Here is a 16,003-nt window from a genome sequence, read left to right on the forward strand (position 1 = left end):
AAGCAATGCAACTACTCGGCCTTAGCAACTAGTATTCAAAATCAAGGTACTAAGTTATGCATCTAAGGTTCCATTACAACTCCTCGAAACGTAAATGTGCAATCAAGTAATCAATAAGTGGCATGAAAGCAAAACAGGGAGTTCATGCACCGGGGCTTGCCTTCAGAAAAAGCTTGCGGGTCCTCTGGGTCTTGCGCTGGTTCGGGCTCTCCTTCAAAGGGGTGCAGTTCCTGGGCGGGGTCTTCTTCCGGTGCTGGATGAAGCTCGTACGTTCCGTCGGCGAGATTCAACTCTACACGGAAATGCAATGCAGGGGTTAACATTTTAGATGGTTATTTCACACACTCATGCTTTAACACGGACACTGGTAGCAAAGCTACAGAAAAGGTGGGGGAGTTCAACTTCTGTTGGTGGAGAGCAGGATGAGAGGGTCGGATTGGGGAAACTTAGGGTCTGACCCTCAGGTTTAAGGAAAACCGTACCGAGGTCCTCAGATTCAACACAGAGGAATCCCCGAAAACATTTCACCGATACCCTCAGGTCAAAGAAAAAGTTACAACCGAGCCCTCGGGCGAGGTGGAGAAAGGGTCGGCGAACTCGGCAAGGTCGGGCGAGACGAAAAGAAAAGGGGTCGGGAGAATCGAAAAAAAGGGTCGGGCGAAACGAAAAAGGACAGGGGTCGGGCGAAACGAAAAGAAAGGGGTCGGACGAACTGAACAGAAAGGGGTCAGACGAACCGAACGGAAAGGGGTCGGACGAACCGAACGGAAAGGGGTCGGACGAACCGAAAAAAGGACAGGGGTCGGGCGAAATGGAAAGACAGGGAGGTTAAGTAGCTTACCTCCAGGTCTACCGGCGAAGCCTTGGGGCCGAGCAGGAGCAGGCTGGGGCGGGAAGGTTGTACGCACGAAGGCTTGGGCGGTGGCGAGACTTCGATGGTGGTCCGGCGGCGGCGTGCTTCTGGTGGACACAAGCAAGCTCTAGTACCCCGCGGAGGAGCGGGCGGCTGGTGTGTTGGAAGAAGTGGCTTGAGGGTGGCGACGAAGTCGCCGGAGTGTGGGGTGGCGCAAGGGGGTGAGCTCCACGGAAGCTCAGCGGTGGTGCGGGAAGAAAGCAGTGGCTCAGAGGAGAAAGCAGGGCGCAGAGGAGAAAGCGGCGGCGCAGGTGCGGGCGGTGGCAAAGGGGTGGCATTGCCGGTGAGGGGGTTCCCTTTTATAGGGCCGGGGTGGCGCGGAGGGTCGAGGCGGGGCTCCAGTGGGGAAAGGATAAGGCCGGGTGCGGCGAGTGCGCGGGCAAGGCGGCCATTGGCAGACGACGCCATTGGGCAGAGGAGGTGGAGCTACGGGTGGTCTTCGGCGGCGATTGGCCTTGGGCGGCGCGCGTCTGGGGCTTCCGGTCTGTCGGGCGGGCGAGGCGGAAGGCTACCGCGGGGGTTGGGCGAGCGGGCGGAGAAGCGGGACGTTGAGGGCATCTCAGCTTTCTCGGCGAACGGGCGGAACAGGGTTGGCGGAGCAGAGCCGTGGCAGGCGGAAGGCGACCTGCGCGCGGCCGGCGATTGGCTTGCCCTGCGCTCGCTCCGTCCTGTCGCGGGTGCGGGTTGGGCGTCGTGGCTCTCGTCCTGTCGCTGTCGCGCTGGTGATAGGGCGCCGGCGAGCTGCCGGTGGCCGGCGGCCACGCGGCGCGCGGCGCGCGAGCGAACATGCTCGGGCGCGCGGGCGTTGAGGCTCCCTTCGGGCAGCAAGCCCGACCAGTTTTGGAGCGATCCTTCTCCGAATCTTTCAACACAACTCCCAAAACTCCCTTAAACAAACTTGCCCAACTCTGATCGTTCTTCAAACTTTGTTTAAGGTGTCGGTTTTGATTGTGAGAGGATTTAAAGATATTTTCGACCAAAGTTAGTCAAAAATCTGGGATTTCAGAATTAGGATTTTTAAGCATCCGGGGTGAGTTGACTAGTTTACCTCACTTTGATCGGGATTTTGAACAAGCTCGGGTCTAATTTGGATCTGGGTCAGTGTAACAAAGTTGGAACACTCTTGAGGTACTACAACTTCTATTAAGGCTCTGACTCGAGTTTAGATAGAAAAACGGGAGATGATAGCTTGCAAGGATGGAGGAAAACTCGAATTTCAGGACTTAAGAGATTTTCAGGGTCCTTTAGGAAAGCCGGCTTTGGTTGTTGTTTTTGACTTCCTTTCACTCCGAAATGGTCAAAGTGCCTTTAACAAAAGTTGTTGGAATTTAAAAGTTTTACAACTCTTATTTGGGCAGAAACTTAAGTTTGTATATAGAATTTCAAGCTTTAAAATAAACTCCAAAGGAGAGCTTCTTAGGTTTAAAAAGGTCATTTCACTTCTTAACTTAAGGATTTATCACTGGTTTAGAGCTAAAAGCACTTAATTTAGGTAGAGTTGTTACACTTCCTCCCCGCTCGGTGCCGCCTCCTCGACGGCGAGCCCCGGGTGCACGTCTCGGAGCCTGGCGATCGAGGGAGGCAGTGAGCGCGGCGGCGCCCGGGTGAGCGCGGAGACGGAGAAGCACGACGTCCATCTGGGTCGGCGTGGTTCCTCCATTTTGGAGGAATGCAGTGGACCCGAATCTCGTGAGAATATTCTCATCTAGGTTGGATCCAACCCACGTCCTTTTTCAACCAAACGCGGGACGACGTGGGTCGAACCCATTCCGACACTACAACCCAGTAACCAAACACAAACACAGTAACCAAACACATCCCTAGGAAGCGGTCCATGAAGGGGTCGTGGGCTCAGGTTGGGCCGAACGTTCATGGACTACTACCTCTACAGCTCCATTCAGCGAGCCGACCCGCCGGCGGCCGGCCGCCGCTCGCCAAAGGAACACCGCCGTGTGGCAGCCAACCGGCGGCGTTGGAGCGACGCAACGGTGCTCGTCCCATCCTTCCCTCCCGCGTCTTGTCCGCGCTTGCAATGCCAACGACGACGCCTCCGTCCTCGTCCACTTGCTTCCATGCTCCACGCCGCGCGCAGGTGGACGCCGCCGCTCCCTGCCACGCTCGCCGCCGCCTTCTTCTCCTCCAAGCCCCAGCCTCAGCGTCCACGGCAGCTGCTAACGCCGCAGCTCGTCGACGCCGTCGTCTCCCGCTGCCCCTCAGACGGCCTCGCGCTATCCTTCTTCCTTTGGTGCGCCCGCCGCCCCGGCAACTTCCACCCGCCGTCCTCCTTCGACCGCCTCCTCCCCGCCGCCACCCGCATCGCTTCCCGCCTCGGCACCGCCCACGCGCTTCTCCGCGAGCTCCAGCGCCTCGGCTGCCCCATCAAGCCCCGGACCTTCCACCTCCTGTGTTCAGGCTCTACTGGCGCGGGGAGCTCTACCCTCTCGTGCAAGAGCTGTTCGATCAAATGTGCCTCTGGGAATTCCACCCCAACGCCTTCGCTTGGAATGCTGTCCTCGTCTCCTCGACATCGAGCTCAGCAAAGGCCATTTAGACGCCGACGCGGTGCGGTGCGCTCTGCAGCACTGCCCCGCGCCCAATTACCTTACATACGCCATTGTGCTCACTCATCTCTGCAGGGTGAGAGACTGGCCAGGGCCACAGGGGTGCGGAGCTATTTTATAGAAATGCTTCGACAGGGATTTCAACCAAGCTCTGCTTCTCTCACGGCCGTTCTTGCTTGCTGCAGTAAGGCTGGAACCATGTACGAGCTTCTGCAGCTGCTTTCTTTCGCGCTTGTCTTGGGTTGCAAGCTCACCTCGGCCATGTGGACATGTTTGATTGTTCGTCTGTAACATGAAGGAAGACTGGAAAAGGCTTCTAGCGTGCTGGCAAAGGTGGTGGATTCTGGTACTGCTCCTTCTGTGGTCACTTACACGCCAATTGTCAGAGGATTCTTGCGAGCTGGCAGCCATAGAAAGGTCAGCGAGCTTTTGGGATCCATGGTGTCCACCAGCTGCAGCCCAGACATTGTTCTGTATAATGTTCTGATGGATAGTTTGGCGAACGAGAGCAGATATGATGAAGCCTTAGACATTTACATGCATATTCATGGCAGCCAGATAAAGCCGGATGCATACACTTTATCCACTTTAGCTCAGGTATTATGTTTCTCAGACATAGGTATTCTTCGCAGGTTGATTCTACGCCCAGATATTTCGTTTGATGATCTTGTGGCCTGCAATTCTGTGCTGAGTGCTCTGTGCAAGTCTGGTTTTCCATCAGATGCCATCCAGTTCTACCTTAATAAAATTGTTTCGCGCATTAAGCCAGACAGCTACACTTATGTCGGGTTACTGGATAGTTTGTGCCAGTTGGGAAGGGTATACCATGCAATCGATGTCTACCGTGCTGTCATTGTGAGCGAACCTGAATCAAATGCCTATGTTCATGCAGGATTCCTCTGTGGTCTTGTTAGACAGGGCCGGAGTCTTTTAGCCTGAAGAATTTTAAGAGAGGCTATACATGAAAATTATGCTCTTGATTCTGTCTGTTACACTATTGTTTTACATGGTCTTTTCCGCGCTCATCTGGTGGAAGAGGCTTGCGGGTTGTTTGAACAGATGAAACAATCAGGAATAGCACCCAACACTTGTACATACAATGTAATGCTTTGTGGACTTTGTAGGACCAGGGATCTGCACGCTGTCAAGCAGTTTATAACAGAGGTTGAATGTACTGATGTTGAAATTGACAGTGTATTAGTCAACGCAATCGCTTTCCTAATGACGTCACAGCATATTGATTCAGCTGCTGCAATGATTGGAGACATGCTTAACCTAGGCATCAAACCTACTACCAAAACCTGCTCTTTACTTGCTCAGTCCATTGACTATAAACTTGTTCTGAAGGATAATACTGCTGCTACTGTTGAAAGTGATGGGTCAGAGTCATCCAGTGATCTCCTTGTATGCTCAGCTTCATAGGCCATATTTTGTCAAGTGGACAAGTATATTGGTTCTCTCCAACTACAGTTGTTCATGCACATCTGCATCAAGCTATACAGTACTAAAGGATGATGAATTTCTTCAATGGCTTTCTCTGTTCAGTAGGTACTATACCATTTTTCTTGTGATATCCAACAGCAGGTCAGCAGCTATCATAATTGTTGTTCACCTCCCCCCCCCCCCCCCCCCCCTTAATTTTAGCATCAACTGTTTTATTTCACGTTTAGATGCAGAATGTGCTTAAATTTTAGCAGCAGATTCAGAACAAAATCTTAGGCAGGGTGGTGTACTGGCGTCAAATATGGTAGATATTCAAATAAGAAATACTCTAGTGTCTATATGATCATAAGATGGATTCATGCTATGGTCATAAATATAACTGTTCATGGAAACCAAAAACACAAAGGAAAATATACCAATAAATAGTTGATTATGCTATCCATTCTTGTTCTGTTATACTTGCCAAGCCAAACCTTAAGAAAACATATGACTAAATCTCGATTTTGCTTTGTACTAATCACTCGATCATTTTGTTGTCGTAGTTCTGGCAGCTGGCCTCACCAAGGTGGTGTATTCTCCATTCTTATTGCTTAGTGCTGCAGCTAATTGTTGTTTTCATTGTGTTCTTGTAGTATGTATTTGTGTGACTGTTTTTCTACTAATAATCACTTGTGTACCTTTTTGGTAGAATGGATACTAAGGTGAAGGGGCCTGTGGAAATTGATGCGCTCGTGTGCTTTTATCACATGTATGCCTGTTATGGGTGACCAGAGGGCTAGCCCATCTATCCTTCAAGTTGAGAGATAAGGATTAGACAGTTGGTTTGTTAGGATAATTATTGGTTGAGAGAGATTAGATCAGTTAGTTGTTTGTTAGGATATATATTGGATGGGCTGGCCCTCCAACCACCCAAAACAATGCCAACTTTTAATAACTCAAGAACTGCACTTTAATTCTGCAGTCACATGTAGAAAACTTCTTTCACTGGTTGTTTGGTTCTTGCTGAAATACTTGGCTCTAATAATGCAGTAATGAACCTGTGTCCTCTTAGCTTTTATAGAGTAGTTTGTATCTGGCTTATTGGTTTATGGTCATTCAAATGGTAAAATGCAACTGACCTTGATCCTTTGGTTTTAATCTGATACAGGTTGGTGGACATACTGCAATGAAACAGAGCCATCTGAAAAAAATATTGCATAGAGCAGGAAATGAAGTAGTCTGGTACTATAAATATTGGATCTTTCTGTGGACTTGCACTCTAAATTAAAGTGTTCATACACTTAAAACGATTTTGCCACTTGGTGTTTCACTTGATCTGAGAATTTGAAGGTATGCTTTAGATATAACACAGCTTTCACTGAAGCAATATTACTGTGTAATAGGTTTTTAGAAAGTGACAATTTTATTTCCTCATTGTTCGCTTTAATCCTGCACCAGATAATAAAGATCAGCATAGTATGTGACTGCTATTACTTAGTTAATGGTGCTAGTTTAGCATTTTAAATTATCAACATAATAATAAAAAACAAGTAATGGCATTGAACTCAACTGGGAAAACTTTGTAGAGTAACATTATTAACATGCTAACAACACATTACACCTTTTTTTAGGCACACAATTCAATTGAGAACGAGCTCTAAAGAAATAAAAAAATCAGAAAAAATCAAAACAGTGGTTCCACCTTTTGATGTGCTATAATAGATATATATCCTATGTCCTCCGCTCTGTAATGAGATTGAGCTGCAAAGTAACCCATTCTCTAAACCACAGGGTATTCTTTAGGTCTGCTGCGAAACCTGAATGTCGTTGGGTTGCTTTCAGTAATTTTCTGTATCCATCCAGTAAGAGCTATAGGTTTGAACACATACTGGGTCAAGGGAAAGAAAACGACCCGCCTAACTGCGAGTTGGCAGCTTGTGATGGAGGCTTGATTGCAATCCAGAGCAATGAGATGGTGATGGCAACAAGTCCAGACCAGACATACACAATAGTGGGTGTCCTTCCTCTCCTGCCCATGAGCCCCTTTGCAAATGGATATAAGTGAGCAAGCACCCAGAAGCTGAAAAACACTCCCCCAAGAAGCTTGCTCCATTGTGGGATTGTGCTGTAAATCGTTCGGCTGAAGCCGACAGCAATGGCAACAAGGTTGATCATGATGATGGTGAGGGGTGGTATCATTAATGATGTCCATTTCACTATGTAGAGTTCTGCAAATTCATCCTCTACATCGTCACCCACTTGCTTTGAAGTGAGTGTAAATGAGATTTCAATCCCTGCAATCACTTTTAGAAGACCTTGCAGCACAGCAGCCAAGTGGGCACTAGTTCCACCAATAAGCCAGAATTGTTCGTTTCGCCACCACTCCTCAAGTGCAATGCCAGACCACTTGATCTCCAACATGGCCAAGAGGCAAAGAGTGATGGTGATGATAAGTAGGTATGTCAGGAAGGTGACATTGAGTGTTTGCACAATGAACTGTCCTGAGAAGAGGGAGAGTGCTGGAAGGAAGCAGTAAACAATGAGGAAGATGGATGTGAAGGGATATATACCAACATTGAGGTATGCAATCCTTTGAAGAACCTGTGGACACAGAAAATTGGTTATTCTTTTGGATGAAGGATCCACGTTATATAAGAGATAGTAATGCTTGAGGAGTATCTAGTGCAAACCTTCATTTTGGAGCTGGCGAACAATGCATTGTTACGGGAGAAGAAGATTTCAACAGAACCAGTGGCCCATCGAAGCACCTGGTGAAGGCGGTCAGTAAGGTTGATAGGAGCAGTGCCACGGAAGGCATCACGCTGTGTGACACAGTACACCGACTTCCATCCACGATTATGCATGCGGTACCCTGTCACAACATCCTCAGTGACAGACCCATAGATCCACCCCACCCGTATACCCCATTCTGTCTTCTCCTCATACCAACATGAGATCACACTGATTGCTTCTGCTACAATGGATGCATCTAGCATTTCACGAGGGATTGTTAGAGCACCAGGTGGACGCCCATTCTTGACAGATGGATGGTCAGCCAAGGGTCTTCCCTGAAACTCTGCTACTGGAATGGAGTCAATCAGAAAGCTTGAATTTCCAAACTTCTTTGGGAACGTTGCCAGGTTCATGCTGTCCCCATCAAAATCACCCATTCGAAGAGCCATTGTTTCCTCAGGGTTAGCATTGGAAGCCGATGCCTTGCGTCGGCGTGGGAGACAGCAACTACAGAATCCTGGGCTGTGATCCTTGGAACGAGGTGGGTCAAAGCCATAAAGCGCAATTCGACGGAAGAGGCATCCAGTACCAACGTACACTGGTCCTTGCAGACCATCAAGTGCACGCATGTTGACATCAAAGAAAACTGTATTGTGGTTGGCATAACGATCAGAAGGGTCGATACCTTCAAATCGCTGAGGGAACTGCACATAGCAGAGGCGGTCACCACCACGGTCCATCATGAAGCACATCCCCTCCTTTAAGGCCTTTGAGTTGTAGACATAGTGATCACAGTCCAGATTAAGAATGAATGGGCCATTGGACATGATTGCTGATGCACGGACCAGTGCATTCATAGCGCCTGCTTTCTTATTGTGATCATATCCTGGGCGCTTCTCTCTTGACACATACACCAGCATTGGAAGCCGTGTATCCACTCCTGCAAAGTCAAGAGGTGATTTTTCATTGATGTTCCCGTACATCGGCATGTCACTTGGTGGTTTCAGCATAACCTGAGATACAGAAGAATGCATATGTTAGTATAGTTCTAGACCAGATGGAGGTGATAAATGATTGTGATGTAAGCAGCACCTGTATGATTCCTGCGTGATCACCTCGGGCATGATCCTGTGAGGGTTGGAGCCAGGTACCAGGCCAGTGAGTGCCATCAGCCATCCATGTTGCCTTGGGAATCTTCACCGGCTCAAATGGTTCATCACCTCCAGCCTTCATCTTTTCTCTCTGAAGGTTCATTGCCTGGATCTCTTCACGGGCATGGTACGCATCAGAGCGTCGGCGGATGGCATCTGGCAAGCCATTAACACGGACCTTGAACTCATCGTATTCACGCTTGATCCGCCTTCTGTCCTTGACAAAGTCTGGCTTCACCTTGTTCTTGAAGGGATCTCTTCTCAAGTTGAAGTAGCTGTCAGGGTTCCTGGGTTCGATGTCATGCTTCCTGCAGAATGGCACCCAGAGATTGGCAAAGCTCGCTGCTTCAGCCATCGCTTCAAAGGTGAGCAATGCCCCTCCATCATCGGACACATAACATGCAAGCTTTTCAACAGGGTAGTCAGCTGCGAGGATCGAGAGAATTGTGTTTGCAGTGACCAGGACTGGCTCCTTCTCTGGATCGGCAGTTGACACAAAGATGTCAATTCCAGGGAGATCGGATTTGCCTGTTGGATTGCTAGGTGTGGGCATCTCAAATTTCTCCTTCAGCACAGAGAGGTCTGTTGCACGGTTGATAGGGCACAGCTTCGGAAGCTGGTCCAGTACCCATGAGAACGCAAACCAGAGCTCACAGACAATTGACATTCCCCAAAGCCAAATGGCGTCGTCGTTTTGGTGCTTGATACGCCACATGAGGAAGAAGGCCAGTGCGACCAATCGGATTAAGACGAGGAGCCTGCATGGGAGGAACAATAGGTGAACAGCAAGACAAAGAATCGATGCAATAAAGTGGCGATGTAGCAGCAGAAACCGCTGATGTGTTTTTATAAATGCAGCAATATAATTCAAATATCTAACACCATGCAATTTTGGACTTTTTTGTTTTTATCTCTCAAAATTATTTTAGTATAAGCATAGATATATACTCCCTCCTTTCTAAAATGTAGGTCGTTTGGGGTTTTTTAGATACATAGATTTTGTTATGTACCTAAATATAGGGTTATGTCTAGATACATAGCAAAATCTATTTATCTGAAAAAGCTAAAACAACCTACATTTTGGAACGGAGGGAGCAGTAAAACAATAGTTTTTTGGGGAGCACAACGACCTACATTGTATCCTGCAAATTAAATTATGTCCAGTTGCATGCGAAATGGCTAAGCTATTCTCTTTATGGTGGATAAGCAAAATGGCTACAGCACTTGCGTTGTTCTATTCTTTGTTACGAATTCATTGGTAACGGTGTGTATGTATATTCTTTCAGGTAAGCAAAACTGTTGGCATGTGGGAGTAATAAGATACGAAATGCAAGATGATAAAAAGGTCACCTGTAAGGACTGATAACGGCAGCTGGAATCCTGAGCTTGCGGGTGAGCGGCCGCCATGGTTTGGCCAACAGCTCCTTGGGGTGCCCAGGTCCAGCCGGGGCGCCACCATCGGCGTCATCGTCGGTGCCGTCCTGGGGCCAGATGGCATTGCCATAGCCATAGGTGCCCTTGGTCTCGAAGAGCCAGCGGTTGTGATCGAACTCGCCGGACTGGTTGACGTTGGTCTGCTTGACCAGCGACAGGCGCCTCTCCATCTTGTGGCCGTTGGCGCCCGCGGGCCCGCGCGGCAGGGAGAGCGCCCGCGTGACCTCGGCGGCGCCGGCGAGGTCCTCCCACTCGGTGTTCTTGTACGGCTCCTTGCACCCCGGGCAGGTGGCGCCGCCGGCCTTGACGGCGTCGGTGAAGCAGTCGGCGCAGATCCTGAAGTCGCACTCGCAGGGGAGGACGTCGTCGCCGCGGGCGTCGCGCATGGCCCTGGCGTCGCAGCCCTCGACCATGCAGGCGCTGGCGCCCTTGCCGCGGCCGCGGCGGCCGCCGGCGCCGGCGCCGCTGTCCTGCTTGTCCATGACGTGCGCGCGGGTGACGCTATTGAAGCCGCCGGTGAAGAGGGAGCCGGAGACGTAGCGCTCCTCGGCTCTGGCGGCGCCGCCGTCCTCGTCGTCCATGGGCTGGTTGTCGGGCGTCATGGGGATGTGGACGTGGTAGTCCTGGAAGTCGACGCTGCTGATCTCCGAGTCGAGGTCGTCGCGCGAGTAGCTGATGAACCGCCCGGAGTCGGTCCGGCGGCCGAAGACGACCGTCGGCGCCGAGGTGGGCGCGGTGGGCGGCTTGCCGGCGCCCTGCGGCGGCATGCGGCTGGAGGCGCTGTTCTTGAGGATCCCCTTGGACGCCATGGCTGCTCGAGTACTACTTCTTGGCCTTGGCCTTGGGCCCCTCGTTCAAACTTCAAAAGTGGCTTTTGCTGTGTGATGCTATGGCGATCTGCAGAATCCGGTTTGCCGGAAACAAAGGATGGAAACTTTTGGCGTGAGCAGGGCCGTGGCACCAGCGAAACGGGCGTGCAATAAAAAGGAGGGAATTCACATGAAAAGCTAAGTGGCGAAGGAATTTTGGGTCGTGATGAAGACTTGCTATGCATGCTGTGCGATGATGCAGCAGGAAAGCATGAATGCAGGAGCAGATGGAGTAGCCTGCCTGCTGATGCGCAACAAAGGAAACGAAAAATGGCAGGAACTGAATGCTCTGTTTCTGAATTGGTGTTTGCAGGAACAGGGCCGGAGCGATCCATCACAACGTCATACTCGTGGAAAGCGTACGCGTAGAAGAAGAAAGAATGGACAGGTGATGCTTGTGGCATACCTTTCGTTCATCGTCTGACGACTTGACGAGAGAGACGGCGATTGATTGGGAGTTGGAGCTTGAACCTGTCCAATGCAGTGGATCGATTCAGAGGTTGGTCAATGTGTCGCAGCAGCAAACGAGGCTTGAGAAGAGGCTCTGGACGATGTGCCGTCGCCCATGGCAAAGCCAGCTTGCGCCCTGGCGTGGTTATTTGAATGCTTTGGAGCTGGAACCCATCTGATTGGTTTGGTAGGGGAGGAGGGGAGGCGCCGGAGAGGAAGCGGGGTGGGGCGCACGTCACGAACGCGGAACGCCCAGGCCAACGCGCGCCAACCCAACCGATTCCAGTCTGAACGTGCTCGTTTCCAGACTTGAGACTCCTCGATGCATGGGAACAATTACTTCGATCTATCTGCATTTTTTTTTTTACCTACCTGATCATGCCATGATGGAACAATGGTCCAAAGTCAACCGCTAAGGGCGGTTTGCAATGGAATAAGAGGAACCCTGCGCTACTTCGTCGTGGGGAGATGAGATGGAACAAGGGTCGTGCTTGCCACTCCTCCCATCCGTTCAGGTCTGCCTGCACACCACATAGCCGCATGCGTCTCGTTACGATTGACCTACGAGAGCTCATGGTAAGCACTCCATCACCAGATTTTACACTACCACCAGTCGCTTTTTCCTACCCTCTCGCATTCGTTGAATTTTCTCCACCACGGCGCTAGCACGGCAGACCAATTCCAAGGGCAGGGACGACCTCCTCCCCTTGCAGCGGTCAACACAGAGAGAGTTTCATCATCACCAACCAAAACGATGATCATGCACGGCATCACTCCACATGTCTCGTGTGAGTTGCGCACACGACGACCGATCAAGTCCCTCAATTTTGCTCCCAACTCACGCTTGCCGTGGTTTAATTCTAGCTTGCCTGCTGACCCTTGCGAAGTATATTAAACGTGCAAGCATCAGATAATAGAAGGATGCATGTGTAGTAGAAAATTGGAGTGCTAATCATTCCATAATGGATCTTAGCAGTGGAGTACATGCAGCTTGCCAGCCCAGCAGCCCTGTAGGACGACGACGACTCTACACTCGTGCACCTGCACCCTCCACTTCTTCCAGTCCACATAAATATATCTGTGCACCCTGCAGGTACGGTAGGCTACACGTTTGCTTCGTGCATTTCTCTGTCGTCGATTAGCCTCTGACACCCACAGGTCTAGCAATTTACGGTCAAAAGTATCTCAACTGAGACGGTTTAAACCAAATAATCCCGTTAGTAACCGTTATGCACCTTGAGGAACAACTCACGTTCATGTATCATTTGTACATCATGACAGCCATCACAAATAATACATAAGAGAGAGCAAATTTTAATATTTTGATTACAAGTCTTGATCATCTAACAAAGGTTAACAACTTATATCTACAACATATAACAACTAGAACACAAGGGTTTTTACTAGTTAAAGTGAGGTTTTTAAACAACAATTTAGATGTAGTTTATGTCTAGTTGGTTGTGTTGGGCTCCCCACATGAAGAAACAGTAAGTCGAAGAGCTTAATAATGGCATTCAACATGTGAACCGTTGATTGCCACCTTGATAGACGGTGGAGGGTTTGGGAGCAAACCCTAGCCTCTTATATACCTTGCTCAGGTGTGTTAGAGAGTTGCTGAAGAGAGCGAGAGCAGCAGCCACGAGTTTAGCCCATAGAACAACAAAGGAGAGGCATGAGAAGAAAGGAGAAGAAGCTTGCTGTCCAGATTGGTGTGTCATGTTCAATCATCGTCAAGCTTGTGATTGGAGGTGCAAACGGAGTTGGATTGACGTCAAATTTGGTAAGCTCATTCCATACTTGTAGCTCTCTGATCCGTATGGTTTGTTTGAGAATTTGGTTAGTGGAGTATCAGATTTGAGGGGGTTCGTCAGCTCTATTAGCAGCAGATTCAGCAGTGCTCGGTTTTGGTAGAAGTGTGATCTGAGGGGTCAAACGGGGTCCGATTTGGCTGAAACTTTGTCAGATCGTGGGGGACTTGTTGAACTTCAGCTGTACTAATTTTGAGGTCATTTGGACTGTAGTTTGCTTGGTGTGAGCAGAACTCTGAAGGTGATAGAAGCTGCTTTTTAGCAAAGCTAAAAGTGTTACCTCTTGTTGTAATCTCACTTTGGTGTTATTGCTATTGCTGTTGTATCCAGGTTGCAATTGCCTTGTTGGTGTTGGTGTTGGTGCTGGTGTTGCTGAGATGTACCTCTAGATGATGTAGAGAAGACTCCTTGTATCCATTATTGAAATACAGTGGAAGAGGTTGGGAGTGGGCCGGTTGCCCCGTGATTTTTATTCCTCTTGTTTGGTGGAGGTTTTCCACGTAAATTATTGTGTCGCTTGTGCATAGTGTATTGATTATTCCACTACAAACTGCTAGTTGCAATTCATCACAAGATGAGAGAGTAATTGTGCATTACTATTGTTATTCCCAACAGGTTGTCCTATCATATTTTTCTTAGGCTGGGAGTTAAATCCGGTGATAAGATACAGAGTATTAATTAAGAAACAACAATGATGTCCTTATCTACAACTACAATACACCACGTGCATAAACTTTGCGTGACTTCCACCGTCAATCCATTTGCACTGTCAACTCCAACGGATGGATGTGGACATCACTTCGATGAAGAAAACCAGCAAAAACAATCCATTTGCACTGTCAACTCCAACGGATGGATGTGGCCATCACTTCGATGAAGAAAACCAGCAAAAACAACGGGATGGTAAGTATTGCAGAATTTATTCATAATACTAAACATTTGGTGAAAGTATGAAGCTTGCCAAGTTTTAATATTAAACCATGAAAATGTGAGCAGACTTGATCAAGTTAATAAGCAAAAGATATAACATCTATAAACATTAAGCACCAATACGATTGCAAGTAAAGTGATCATATATCATGACCTCAATCTTCCATGAACTCCATCACAGAACTCTACTTTTTTTGAAGCGAACCAGCATGCACAGTGACCGAGACCGCAGCTATATTATAAGGGAGTATAAGTTATCCATATAACATGAAACCATACTGATACAACCCTGTCAGTCCATAAGTAATGATTCACGTGTCAACCTTTCTCTCATCCATCCCTAACGCTGAACGAAGGGTTGGGATGAACAGCAGCGGATCCAGCGGTGGGTCGGGGAGAGCTAAGCCTCCCTACCACCCAAAAATAATGGAGCCCCCCCCCCCATTTTTTAGGAGAAAGGAGGAAGAAGAATAGTCCCTAGGGCTCTAGCTGGCTCCGCCACTGGGGATGAACAGGTGCAACAAATCAAATTACCGACTACACTTCATCGTAAACGGTACCGAATCCACTCTAGAAAACATCATGATAACTCGTATTACATGACATTGTAATTTTAGATAAAGGCAAAACATTGTACAATGGCTCGGGGTTAGCCTAGTCCCTAGTAGCTGGTAACAAAAATCGCGTCATCAAATCCGTGCCGCTATGGAAGGATGCATTCACTCCACATTTTGTCGGAGCACCCACAGTTGGAGGTTGTCGTCGCTGAGGCGGTAACATTCCGATCTGTGCCTGAACATCCAAAGCCCCTTGCCGGTCTTGCCGCACGGCTCCACCCTCCACGCCGGTGAAGACGGCGAACGACTTCCATGGTAGATAACCATCCATGCCGCCGCACCCGCACCGTTCCGTATGTTTCTCGCAGAACAGCCTGGCCATGCAGAACCTGGCGGCACCCAGGTGCACGAGGTGGGACGCGACCGGGAGCCACCCCCTGGCCGGCCGGAGGTCCTCCAACGCGTTGCGCGGTGCCGGTCGCGACTGCCGCCGGGCGGCGCCGGCGAGGTCGAAGGTGCAGAAGAGGTTGCTGTTGCCGCCGCCGTTCTTGGCGGAGAGGCCGAACCAGAGCCCGTGCTCGGGGACGTACTCAGCGACGCCCTATCCCCCTTCTTCGCCCAGGCACCGCGTGCCGTGTCGAGCGAGTAGGTGCCCTCGTCCCCCGCTGACACCCACAAGTGGGAGCCGCCGACCACGGCGCAAGCGCCGATGTTGGCGGGCCGGTACGGCGGCACCGGGATGGATTGGCAGCACCAGTCGTCGTCGTAGAGGCGCCCGCGGCCGCGCTCGTAGACGAGAGCCTCTAGGCGGTGCTCCTTGCGGCCGGTGCCGGCCGCTCCGCGGGCGGCGTCGAGGATGTAGATGCTGTCCCCGACGGCGACGGACACGGGGCTGTCCCTTGCCTCGCCGCCAGTGGCGGGCGCAGGATTTGGACTATGGGTATTCAAAATTGAAGATGGCAAGAAAAAAAAATGACAGACTAAATTATAGTTTTATAACACATAATAATTAAGTGGTAGCAGCATCATTGATTAATAAAATTTATCAGAAATTGAAATTGTCCAGCTACTAATGATCAACATATCAAAGTGGCAACATGTGAAATAAATAGAGGCTAAAACAATAAAATGGTAACAAAGATTACAACTTACAAGCTATAGGACAACTTTCCGTT

At 49.6% G+C, this 16,003-nt stretch overlaps 1 protein-coding gene and 1 non-coding gene across 2 annotated transcripts; one reads left to right on the top strand and one right to left on the bottom strand.

The window, feature by feature from the left end:
- The first annotated feature begins 2,764 nt into the window (after positions 1–2,764).
- LOC117838825 (uncharacterized) lies at positions 2,765–7,243 on the top strand. The gene is made up of 3 exons (XR_011897026.1): positions 2,765–5,058; positions 6,065–6,246; positions 6,688–7,243. It is a non-coding gene; the product is annotated as an uncharacterized protein (transcript).
- On the bottom strand, positions 6,467–11,792 carry LOC117838823 (cellulose synthase-like protein D1). Its single transcript, XM_034718998.2, has 5 exons — positions 11,490–11,792; positions 10,131–11,111; positions 8,722–9,538; positions 7,587–8,642; positions 6,467–7,497 (listed from the first exon to the last, which is right to left on the bottom strand). Exons 2-5 carry the CDS (start codon positions 11,021–11,023, stop codon positions 6,790–6,792), a joined length of 3,474 nt encoding a protein of 1,157 aa, XP_034574889.1. The 5' UTR covers positions 11,024–11,111; positions 11,490–11,792; the 3' UTR covers positions 6,467–6,789.
- Positions 11,793–16,003: the final 4,211 nt, after the last annotated feature.

This window comes from Setaria viridis, chromosome 9, assembly GCF_005286985.2.
Source record: "Setaria viridis chromosome 9, Setaria_viridis_v4.0, whole genome shotgun sequence".
Lineage (NCBI taxonomy): Eukaryota > Viridiplantae > Streptophyta > Magnoliopsida > Poales > Poaceae > Setaria > Setaria viridis.

Coding starts and splice junctions, on each gene's coding strand:
- LOC117838823 (XM_034718998.2), bottom strand. CDS start 11,023: ATGGCGTCCAAGGGGATCCTCAAGAACAGCGCCTCCAGCCGCATGCCG. Junction 9,539..10,130: donor GCCGTTATCAGTCCTTACAG/GTGACCTTTTTA, acceptor CCTCCCATGCAG/GCTCCTCGTCTTAATCCGAT. Junction 8,643..8,721: donor ATCACGCAGGAATCATACAG/GTGCTGCTTACA, acceptor TCTGTATCTCAG/GTTATGCTGAAACCACCAAG.